Below are 12,500 nucleotides of genomic sequence, written 5' to 3' on the forward strand. Positions count from 1 at the left end.
CTAGAAGCTGGCAAAAAGGACTGCACTTTTGAATAAAGTTATAAAAATGTGCAGCACTGATGGCCTCGTGGTATAATTGCTATACCATTAATCCAGAAAGTCAACGAACGTTCTGGGGACCTTGGTTCAATTCCTGCCACGGCAGGTGGTGGAATTTTAATTCAATAAAATATATCTGGTAATTCCAGATATAGACAAGAGTCTGCCGGTGATCATGAAACCATTGTCGATTGTTGGAAAAACTCACTTGGTTCACTAATGTCCTTCAGGGAAGGAAATCTGCCATCCTTAGCTGGTCTGGCCTACATGTGACTCCAGAGCCACAGCAATGTGGTTGACTCTCAACTGCCAACAGGCAACTTGGAAGGGGAGTAAATGCTGGCCAGTCTGTGACACCCATGTCCCACAAATGAATAAAAAAAATTCAGCTGCAGGATCGCAGATTAAATTCAAGGAGTGACTGGAACATGAGATGAATATTTCACAGGAATGTTTTAAATAGATCCTTTGTAAATACAATTTCAGGATCCAGATGCACATCTTTGCTAAAACTTAACCAGTTCTTCATTGGGCCATAGCCCTGACATCAGGGAATTATTTTGTTTAATACAAAAGTAATTTAATGTATGCAATAGGAATGTCTCAATGGAATGCAAACCCTGGTATTGTAAGGATTGAATAGATGCTGAAATGGGAGTCTTAAAATTTCTCTTGATGAATACATCAAGATGGGCTGAGTTACTTTCCTCATCCCCAAAAACGACACTAAGAACATGCAGTTATGGAAGGGGCACTAGGTTTGCTTTTTGGTGATTTTTGAAGACGTTGTGAAGGGCTCATAACTTGGAATGAGGATGAAGAGGAGGTTGCAGTTTGACGAAGAAATAAGTTCATTGACAAGGGGGACACCCCTGTTCAAGTTACATAGGAAGAAATGAATTAGTGGGGAAAGGTTATTTGAAGAGCTAACACTTTTCAAAACGCTATCTGCTTTTTTTTGCCATATATTCATTCTCTTTCCTGAGAAATGATTTAAGCTTTTGCTGGATTAAGTTTAAAATGATCCCCTTTGACCTGTCTTAGTGATTGATTCACTATGGCTTAAAGTTTATAAATGTCAGTGTACTGGACTTGTCGAATTTACTCTGCATTTCTTCTGCACTTGAGCAGAATTTCAAAGGCCGTCCTCTCCAGCTCAGTCCTCTTCTGCATAATGGATGAGATCAGGGTTTCTGTATAAACGGTAAATCGGATCATTTCCATTAGTGAAGTATTCACGATAAATGTCATCATTTGTTAAAGGCTTTACTGTGAAGAAAACCTGATCATTTTTAATGGTGATGCTGTAGATGGGTACCTCAGCATTTTTTCCAGCTATTGTAACTTGCTCTTAATTGAAATGGATGTCCTCTGCTTCATGTGAGATAACTGCATGTGTTGTATGCAAATATCACTGAAATGCTATGAACCACGAATGTTGTTAACACACCCCTGCATCCCTAAGAATCTGTCCCAAATTGGTGATATGGAGAAGTTCCGGCACATTATGTGAAGACATGAGTGATCATTCTGAATTTAGAATTCCTGGTGTTGTTTTCTGTTGGGTAAATTAAGTACAAAGACAATGTGTTCTGTTGTCACGATTGGGAGAGAGCCAGCGTGTAGTGTTGAGATAGAGGATCAGCTGAATGATGATGCAGGCTCATGAGACTGGATCGGTATTAAGATCCCTTATCTTCCTGATATATATTCATGACCTAGATCTTGGTATATGGAGCACAACTGCAGAAGTTGTGCATGTTAGGAAATTTCTAAGTTGTGAACCGTGAATAAAAGTATAGAACTTGAAAAGGATCTAATTTGATGGTATGGGTGAACAAGTGGCAGATTAAATTGAAATGCAGGGAGATGTAAAACTATTCATATTGGTCAGAGAATGCAAATAAAATAAAATTCTAAAATGGGTGCAGGGGCTGAAAGACCTGGGTTTATTTGCGCATAATCATTGAAAGTGGCAAGACAGTTTGAGAGTGTGGTTCATGAAGCATACTGAATTCTGAGCTTGAATAGAGGCATAAGAGTACAAAAGCAAGCATGTTTTATTAAAGCTATAAAACACTGGTGTTATCCCAACTGGAATACAGCATCCAGTTTTGGGCATCACACTTCAGCCAGGATGTGAATGGCATTAGAAAGGGTGCAGAAAATATTCAGGAGAATGGTTCCTGGGACGAGGGACTTCACTTGTATAGCAAGATTGGGAAAGTTGAGACTTTTCTTGGTGAAGAGAAGGTTGAGGGGAGATTTGGTAAAGGTATGCAAAAATCATGACGGGTCTGGACAGAGTAAATGGGGGGAAGAAACTGTTGTAAGTGGCAGATGGATAGAAAACAAGACTGCACAAACTTAAGGTAATTGGTAAAAGAAGTGGCAATATTAAGGTAGGCTTTTTCATGCAGTGAGTAGTTTGCACTGCTTATGGTGTCGGCAGTGTCAACTGGGGCGTTCTGAGAATTGGATCATTATCTTAAAAGGAAAAGATTGCAGATCTGTAAGGAGAAGGTGAGAGTTACACCAGATGAGTTGCTCCTTCAGAAGGCTAGCACAGGGAAGATGAGCTGAAAAGCCTCCTGTGCAGCAATCATTCTGTATCTATAATAAGAAATCTCTCAACACCAGGTTAAAGTCCAACAGGCTTATTTGCAATTGCAAGCTTTCGGAGTGATGTTTCTTCCTCAGTTGGCACTCACCAGTGAAAGAAGCTTTGCTCCCAAAGCCCTTGATTCAAAATAAACCTGTTGAACTTTAACCTGGTGTTGTGAGACTTCATACTGTCCCCAGTCCAACGCCGGCATCTCCACTATAATGGCTGTCAGTTTTATTCATTATGGTTTTTGTAATTAAACCCAAAACTGCTTTTGTTTTGTTGCTGTCGAGTCACACTAAATGTTACAGACGATTTTCTATCTTTTGTCACTCATTTAACATCAGTGCTTGCATATTTAAGACATTTTATTTTGCATTTTACATTTGTGCATGATAGCATGTATTCCTGTTGCTTTGGTTACATTTTTCTAATTGTTTTGATGTGCTTTCTTGCTTGGTATGCATGCAGTAATTCGTATCTGCTAGCAATAGGCAGAAGTAGCAGTGCCAGAGATCTCCCAGCCAGCTCTTCCTCAGTCATCAGCTTGGATTCCACTAATTCTAAGACTAGGCAACCATCTTCAACTCAGTTCTCATCTTACAGCATCTACAAAAGGTATAACATTGAACTGTTTGACAAGGCCAATGCATTAGTTTGACTAGAATGCTTGCTTTGTGTTTCATGCTCACCTTTGGTTTATGCATGTATGTGCCTCTGGCAACTGAGTGTTGTGTCATTGTTGCATTGTGTTTTCCTAATATTTTGATTGGGGTACTGGCTTTTTAATAAGCATAAAGGATAAGTGCTGCATCAATGTACAGTCTCAAAACCTTACCATTAGTATAAAAGCTCTAATGTCTTTCTAAGCTTTGTGGAGGTTTTGCTTCAAACAAAATGCTGAAAATACATCAGTTGCCACTGAATGAAAACTGGAAACGATGGGTAGTGTTTTGGGCACTTCACTCTTTATAATATGCTATTTTTTGCAAATTAATTTTCAGAGTTCCAGTATTTTATCTGTCTTTTGCGTTATTGGTTATATCTTTCTGGATTTCAGGGATTTGTGTATTTAAAAAAATGCATGATTCTGTGATTCGTGGGAAAGAGGGAATTTGTTAAACTATAACATGACCTTCTGTACAAATGTTACCATGAGTCAGATGTAACCTTGCCAGTAATCTATTTGAGTTATTCTGCATTTCCAAAAGCCAATTCCTGGTGTTCCCTAGAGAACACCACTGTAAACATTCTTCCAGCCTGAAAGGTATCCATTGAGCATTACTCTATTATTTGGCCAATTTTGTATCCACATTGCTACTATCTCTCATTACTTCAACTGTAACTTGTTTCTCAAGCCTGTTGTGTGGCACTGTATTGAATACCTTTCGTAAATTCATGTACACCACATCAACAATATTACCTTCACTGACCCTTTCTGTTAGCTCTTAAAAAAAACTCCACGTTAGTTAAACATGATTTCCCCATCAGAAATCCATGCTGGCCCTTTGTAATCAACCCTCATTTTTCCATGAAGGACTAATTCTATCCCAAATAATTGTACCCACAAGCGTGTCTACCAATTATGTTAAACTAACTGGTCTGTAATCTCTGGGGTTATCTTTACAGCCTTTTTTGAAAAAGGGCATACCATTTGCAGTTCTCCAGTCCTCTGGCATCTTCCCTGACTATGGGGAAGACTGAAATATTCTGGACAAATCCCCTGCAATTTCCACTCTCACTTGCTTCAACACCCCTGGATGCATCTCGTGGTCACGGTGACTTATTACCTTTAGTATCCACAGTCTAACCAACACATCCTCCTTATCACTTTTGAACCCTTCTGTGGACAGTGTTTTCTTGCCTGCGTCCTTGGCCTGTGTGGTACCTACCTCCTTGGTAAAGACAGATACAAAGAATCCATTTAATATCTCAGCCTGTCTCCATGTGTAAATATCCTATGTGGTCGAAATAGGCTTTACTCCTTTTAATGTTTATATGCCTATGGAAGACTTTGGGATTCTCCTTTCTTTTGGCACTCAATCTTTTCTCATAATTCCTTTTTGCTTCTCCAATGTGCTTTTTCACTTCCCTCTGAACCTTCTGTATTCCTCTCAGTTCTGAACTGTATTTTCTACCTGATAGCTGTCACGGGCTCATTTTTCTTCTCCCTTATCTTAATTTCTATCTCCGCTTTCTTCAGGGGAGCTCTGGATTTGTTTACTCCACATTTCCCTTTTAATATATCTCAACTGTGCCTGGACCATTCCTCTGGTGAAGCGAGTCAGTTGTTCAGCTGCAGTTTTTCATTCCAATCTTTCATTCCATTCTGTCCAAGCCCAGTCCTGTTCTTGCCCCATTGAAGCTGATTCTCCCCCAGTTAGTTAGTTTTACTCTGGATTGCCTATTTTTCTTTTCTATCATCATCCAAAATGTTAGCATGCTATAAATTAGTCTCTCCTAAATGTCCTCTGACAGACACCTGATCTGGCCCACCTTTATTTCCAAGCATCAGGTCCAACAGTGTTGGACTGGGCACATTCTGCTGTAGAAAATTGTCCCAATCACAATCAATGTACTTTTGACCCCTCCTCCCTTTACACGACCCCCCTCCCAGTCTACATTCAGGTAATTATAGTCCCTAATGTAACTATAATGTTTGCAATTTGTCATTTCTTTATAATTTCCGTGTAGCATCATTCTATGATGCTTGGAAAATTGCTAAGGGAGTAATTTTATTATGTACATAGAACATTACAGCGCAGAACAGGCCCTTCGGCCCACGATGTTGCGCCGACCAATTAAAAAGCAATGACCCTCTAACCTAAACCAATCCCTTTCCATCCATAAACCTATCCACGGATCTCTTAAACGCCCCCAAACTAGGCGCATTTACAACTGCAGCAGGCAGGGCATTCCAATCCCTCACCACCCTCTGGGTAAAGAACCTACCCCTGACATCCATCCTATAACTACCCCCCCTTAATTTAAAGCCATGCCCCCTCGTGCTAGCTTTCTCCATCCGAGGAAAAAGGCTATCACTGTCCACCCTATCTAAACCTCTAATCATTTTATATGTTTCAATGAGGTCCCCTCTTAGCTGCCGCCTTTCTAACGAAAACAACCTCAAATCCCTCAGTCTCTCCTCATAGGACTTCCCCTCCATACCAGGCAACATCCTGGTAAACCGCCTCTGCACCCTCTCCAATGCCTCCAGATCCTTCCTATAATGTGGGGACCAGGACTGCACACAATACTCCAAGTGCGGCCGCACCAGAGTTTTGTACAGTTGCAACATGACGCTGCGGCTCCTAAATTCAATCCCCCTACCAATAAACTCCAAGACACCGTATGCCTTCCTAACAACCTTATCTACTTGATTCCCAACTTTCAGGGATCTATGTACACATACACCTAGATCCCTCTACGTGGTGGCTTTTATCCACTTTCTCGGTGTTGCATGGGATTGATTCACAGGGATTATTTTTGGTATTCCCAGAACATGGGAAATCCTGAGAGCAGTACTAAAAATTACTGTGACTGGTTTTGTTTTTTTTGTGTTCCAAAGGAACTCGATTTTCCATCCATTTAAATTGATGTTTGGCACACTGGGTACAGGTTGTGAATCCTCCCAGCCTGACATTTCTCTCTCGCTACACCCTGGTGTTCCAGTATGCCCAGGAACAGGAAAATATGAAACAACACTGGGGCATATTGAAAGTGACCCTTGCTGTCCTGACCCCTATTGGACTGTATATGTTGTGGAAGCATGAACACAGTACAATGAGTGGAGACTATAAAGCTGTGTCATTTTAGTCAACTGCTTTAATGATCTGCCAATCTTTTGGGATCCTTTCAAACATTGGATTGATGTCCCACCCTTGGTATCCAAATTTCATGTTTGAATGGCATTTTAAGAACTTGTATGTTTCATTTGATCTGCAATCATTTTGTGACCTTACAAAACAGTATGGGTTCTGTCCTTGAAATATATTGCCCCACATTTTTTGATTGCTTTTTTTTCAACAAAACTGATTGCCCAAATGCATTTATTTTGGCTGCAGAAATATAATTCCAACCTCAATATTAACACCACTCAATTGTACATTCACCAAACTTCAGTAGCTTCCTCTCATGACACATTTCTTCAGATAAATAGACAGGCTAAAACACACCCAATAACTTCATTTTTAGTCTTGCAGCTGAATTTTATTCCTGTGCAATAAAACTGAACCATTCTGTAACTTCAAGAATATGTTCAAAGTATGACTTTTGAATAACCACAAGCAATGTTTGGGAACAGAGCCTAATAGTGCAAGTCATGAGCATTGTGTTGGTATATTTCTATAAATATTTTTGTTCAATCCATTATTCTTGGAATCTTTTCCAGAGCGACCGCTCACAGTCCTGTTCCCCACACACACAAACCTTTGTTTATTCTTCTGGTCAAATTATTTTCTTCTTGTTGTGGAACACTGAACTTCAGTATATGTTCATCGCCTGAAAACGGGATGCCTTAGCCAAGCTTAGATATTCTCAAACTGAAAACAAACAAAAATAATCTGTTCATTATATGGAATGCTATTTTTAAGGCTGCCCTTTTTAAACACAGTAGTACTTGGAAAAAGTTTTGATAAAAATTCTCACTAAATTTCTTCATTTTGAACTTGCGCCCGTAGAGCAATAAATTATTCCAGCAGGGACAGACTGAAACACAATTGTGCAAGCTTCCGCACGAAAATTTGGATTGGCCAAGTTCTTGTCCTCGTTTGTTAGACAAAGTTAATTGATATTGCAGACGACATTATTTTATGGATAGCATTTTATCCCTATCCATCAATCAAAATGGTGCTTTTTGGAATCTGCTAGACATTGCCAATAAGTGCGATGGTGTGTAACAAATTAAGTTTTGTGTGTGTCAGCAAAAACATTCTTTTAAACCGTCAAAGAAGGGAAGAAAGAACTGAGCATTTTTCGTTTTTAACAGCTTGGTTGAGTAAGGTATTTTTTAAAAAAAACTTAGTAGGCTTACTGACAATGAATAATTAGCATTCTGGTGAGATCACAATAATGACTTTTGATGAACCTTTCTCCCAACTTTGCTTTTCCCTTCAGTAGTTCTTTTGGTAGAAGGAAAGAGGATTTGGTCAGTCCTCCAAGTGCCATTTCAACCAACACCATATCAACCATTACCTCATCAAACAGCCTGCAACCTGCTACCAGGACCTCTGCATCCACTTCATCTGGCAGGTAAAACAAATGAACTGCAGTGATTTTTGCAAACAAATTTTAAGTTTTTCCCCCCTTATGTTGTATGTTTTTCTTCCTTTTGTCTGTCTTAAGGATGCTAAATTATATGTGCAGTCGTCATTTGTGGAAGTGGAAATTTTGATAGAGGAGGTCATTTGGTCCATTGGTGTGTGGTGATACTCGATACACATCAGAATCACCAACTTGAAATGTATTTTTTGCCCACATCCAGTACCTTAATTAAAAAAAAAAGTTTCAAGAGATGAGAACATCACAGCAAGGTCAGCATCTATTGCCCATCCCTTATCGGCATTGACAAGATGGTGGTGAGCTGCTGTCTTTAACCACACTAATCTATTGAGTGTAGGTACACCCACAGTGCTGTTAGGAAGGAAGTTCCAGGTTTTTGATCCAGCAACAATGACGGCACGGCAATGGAGTTCCAAATCAGGATGATGTGTGGCTTGGCGGAGAACTTGCAGGTGTTCCTGTGAACCTGTTGTCGTTGTCCTTGTCCTTCTATTGATAGGCTGTGTTTGCTCAGTGCTGTTGGAGGAGCTATGGCGAGTAGCTGCAATGTCCCTTGTACATGCTGAGCACTGCTGCTACTGTCTGTGTAAGGAGTGAATGTTTAAGGTGGTGAATGGGGTGCTGATTAATCTGGCTGCTTTGTAATGGGTGGTGTTATGGATGTCTCTTCAATAGCTGCTTGCAGTAATGCCTTCCATGCTCCCTAGTCCTTTGCTATGAAAACATTTCTAACATCCCCTCCCCCTTTTTATTGTTATCTCCCTTATAATTAGCAGAAAAATCTAGTACTGTTTACTCCTGTAAACTTTAAATCACCCATTAACATTTTCCAAGCCGCTCAGCATAACTAATCCCTGCTTGAAAATCTATACCATGCTTGAAAATCTTTTGCATGGCTTCGGTATCCAATATTTATGCTTTGTGGGCAAGTATTCACGTGTATTGGCCAGTTAGTGTTTAAAAGTACCTAGTGGCAATCAGGGGAATTAAACTTCCTGAAATGAAAAGTGAGTTCCTCAGAAAGGGTAGGTATAGACTAATGCCCTTAAAGAGAACGATGATCCAGTGCCACCACAGGTAGCATTACAAGAGATAAGCAGCATTGACTGCCCTTTAAAAGTTTGTAACCGTTCAGTATTTCAGACCAAGTCATTAGGCTGAGCAAATACAAATAAATATGTAATGTTAATAAAATGGTGTTTGAGTAATATGTTAGAAAATACAATGGGTCCATCAACAGCCGAAAAGGTAAAAGACAGCTGGCCAATTCAGATGCAGGCCTTTCATTGATTGCAGTGAGGAGTTTGGAGATGAAAAGGAAATCCCCTCCCCCCAACCCACTCTGACTACCTTCTCATTTCCAGTGCTGCTGCATCTGATGTGTTCCCAGTACTCTGTCTTGTGAATTCCACAGTCCGTTTTTCATTTCGCCTCCTGTCATTCCAGAAAATAAGATGATCAAGTATGAATCCTAGCAGCACTGTAATAAATTTCCCTACCCTCAGACTGCTTTTTCATTCTTTGACAGTATTTGGTTGTGGCAGGCTGAACCAGCACTTGTTGCCCACTCTGGATTGCCCTTGACAAGGTGGCAGGGAGCTGCATTTCTGAACTGCTGCAGCATGTGATGTAGATACCCACGCAGTGCTGTTTGAATTCTTCCCAAAGAAACATTTTTCTTGGATGGTACCAAGATTCTAGTTGGCTGATCTTTGAACTGAATTCTCAAGTTGCAGATTAAACTGCAGGAACAAAAGTGGCTCAGAAAAATGAAAGCAGTTCAGGCCAAGACCCTAAATTATTGATAGTTTTTTAACGTTTTAAAGCCAGTCCTTAAGTCAGACAAAATCTGTTTGAAAATTGATTTTGGTTAATTTTTATTTCATGTTTGTTGTGCTTTGCTTATTTTCTTGTTTGTGTTGCTGCTTGATATGCTGTAGTACCTCAAATCGGTTCTCGACGGGGGACAATACTGAAAGAGAGAAAGAGAATGTTCCTTCAGCGGTTACAACTGGCACTGTCTCTTCAACAACAGAGGTCAGGGAGAGACGCAGGTGTGTAGCCTTCCTGATAGCATTAATGCAGCTTTAGGGAGGTGGTGATTAGGTTTTCAAACTACTTAACACAAAATTAATGGAACTTTACATAGGCCCAGCATGCACTTTAAAGAAAGTCAATTTAAAGGTTACAATGCTGTGTCGTGATTCCTAAATGTATAATGTCCAGATTTCCCACCATTTTGTTCTGTTCACCATTGCTCTTTTCCACTTTCTTGATGAATTTTGGAAAATGTATGGGGTAGACTGCTCCTTACAGCTGCTGCAAAAAGATGGATTAAATTAGTTATTGTAGTGGACGTACAAAATGCACTAGAATGTACAAAAATTTGAGGCAGCCATTGAAGCTTTGGGGACAGATAAGAAGTATGAATTTATCATTATTCCAGAAATTTCCAGGCCTAGTTGTGGAGATAAGAGATTAGGATTCTTCAGTAGAAATTGTTTATTGCTTGCCACAGATTTTACTTCTCTATACTCAAAATTTTCCCCAATGCTGGCTGACTCTCTGGTATATATACATCTGGTAATATTAAACAATACCCAATATTGGTGCACTAAAAGAGTTGAGTCGATGGTTAAAAAGAAAAAGGAGGCTTATGTTCGGATGAGATTGGAGGGCTCAGATAGTGCACTAGAAAGCTTTAGATTGGCTAGGAGGGAGTTGAAGAGTGAGTTGAGAAGGGCTAAAAGAGGACATGAGAAGACTTTGGCTGATAGGATTAAGGAGAATCCTAAGGCGTTCTATAGGTATGTCAAGAACAGAAGGTTGGTCAGGGCAAGATTAGGGCCAGTTACAGACAGCAGGGGGAAGTTGTGTGTGGAACCGGAGGAGATTGGAGAAGTATTGAACCAATATTTCTCTTCGGTGTTCACGCAGGGGGACATGAATATAGCTGAGGAGGACATTGGGTTGCAGGGGTGTAAAATAGACAGTATTACGGTTGATAAAGGGGATGTGCTGGAAATTCTTGAGGGGCTGAAAATAGATAAGTCCCCTGGTCCGGATGGGATCTACCCTAGGATTCTCTGGGAGGCTAGAGAGGTGATTGCAGAGCCTCTGGCTCAGATCTTCAGGTCGTCATTGGTCTCTGGTGTAGTCCCGGAGGATTGGAGGATAGCGAATGTTGTCCCATTGTTTAAGAAGGGGAACAGAGACTTTGCCGGGAATTATAGACCGGTGAGTCTTACTTCTGTTGTGGGCAAGGTTTTAGAAAAAATTATTAGGGATAGGATTTATAGTTATTTGGAGTGTAATGAATTGATTAGAAATAGTCAGCATGGTTTTGTAGCGGGTAGGTCGTGCCTTACTAACCTTATTGAGTTTTTTGAGAAGGTGACCAAAGAGGTGGATGGGGGCAAGGCAGTTGACGTGGTATACATGGATTTTAGTAAGGCGTTCGATAAGGTTCACCATGGTAGGCTTCTGCAGAAAATGCAGATGTATGGGATTGTGGGTAATCTAGGAAGTTGGATCAGGAATTGGCTATCAGATAGGAGACAGAGGGTGGTGGTGGATGGTAAATATTCATCATGGAGTACAGTTACGAGTGGTGTGCCTCAGGGATCTGTTTTGGGGCCACTGTTGTTTGTAATTTTTATTAATGATCTGGATGAGGGTATAGTTGGGTGGATTAGTAAATTTGCTGATGACACCAAAATTGGAGGTGTGGTAGATTGTGAGGAAGGGTGTCATAGTCTGCAGGGAGACTTAGATAGGTTGCAGAGCTGGGCCGAGAGGTGGCGGATGGAATTTAATGCGGAGAAGTGTGAGGTAATTCACTTTGGTAGGAGCAACAGATGTGTCGAGTATAGGGCTAACGGGAGGACTTTGAATAGTGTGGATGAACAGAGGGATCTAGGTGTGTGTGTACATAGATCCCTGAAAGTTGGGAATCAAGTAGATAAGGTTGTTAAGAAGGCGTACGGTGTCTTGGCGTTTATTGGTAGGGGGATTGAATTTAGGAGTCGCAGTGTAATGTTGCAACTGTACACTACTCTAGTGCGGCCGCACTTGGAGTACTGTGTGCAGTTCTGGTCCCCGCATTACAAGAAGGATGTGGAGGCGTTGGAGAGGGTGCAGAGGAGGTTTACTAGGATGTTGCCTGGTATGGTGGGGAGGTCCTATGAGGAGAGACTGAGGGATTTAGGGTTGTTTTCGTTGGAAAGAAGGCGGCTAAGAGGGGATCTTATTGAAACATATAAGATGATTAGAGGTTTAGATAGGGTGGATAGTGATAGCCTTTTTCCTCGGATGGAGAAAGCTAGCACGAGGGGGCATGGCTTTAAATTAAGGGGGGGTAGCTACAGGACGGATGTCAGGGGTAGGTTCTTTACCCAGCGGGTGGTGAGGGATTGGAATGCCCTGCCTGCTGCGGTTGTAAATGCGTCTAGTTTGGGGGCGTTTAAGAGATCTCTGGATAGGTTTATGGACGAAAAGGGATTGGTATAGGCTAGTGGGTCATTGTTTTTGTAACTGGTCGGCGCAACATCGTGGGCCGAAGGGCCTGTTCTGCGCT

At 40.9% G+C, this 12,500-nt stretch overlaps 1 protein-coding gene across 10 annotated transcripts in view; it reads left to right on the forward strand.

The window, feature by feature from the left end:
* Positions 1 to 12,500, forward strand: part of ppp1r12a (protein phosphatase 1, regulatory subunit 12A) — a 202,235-nt gene that overhangs the window by 137,379 nt on the left and 52,356 nt on the right. For 5 of the 10 annotated variants that reach the window (XM_080191428.1, XM_080191430.1, XM_080191429.1 and 2 more), the window contains 3 exons: positions 3,116 to 3,262; positions 7,760 to 7,894; positions 9,865 to 9,978. In XM_080191428.1, the coding sequence (XP_080047554.1) occupies positions 3,116 to 3,262; positions 7,760 to 7,894; positions 9,865 to 9,978 (396 nt within the window). The remainder of the gene's footprint in view (positions 1 to 3,115; positions 3,263 to 7,759; positions 7,895 to 9,864; positions 9,979 to 12,500) is intronic. The other 5 variants (XM_080191433.1, XM_080191437.1, XM_080191438.1 and 2 more) reach the window with 3 other exon arrangements.

This window comes from Carcharhinus amblyrhynchos, chromosome 6 (genome assembly GCF_965287045.1).
Source record: "Carcharhinus amblyrhynchos chromosome 6, sCarAmb.v2.hapA, whole genome shotgun sequence".
In the NCBI taxonomy this organism is placed as follows: Eukaryota; Metazoa; Chordata; class Chondrichthyes; order Carcharhiniformes; family Carcharhinidae; genus Carcharhinus; species Carcharhinus amblyrhynchos.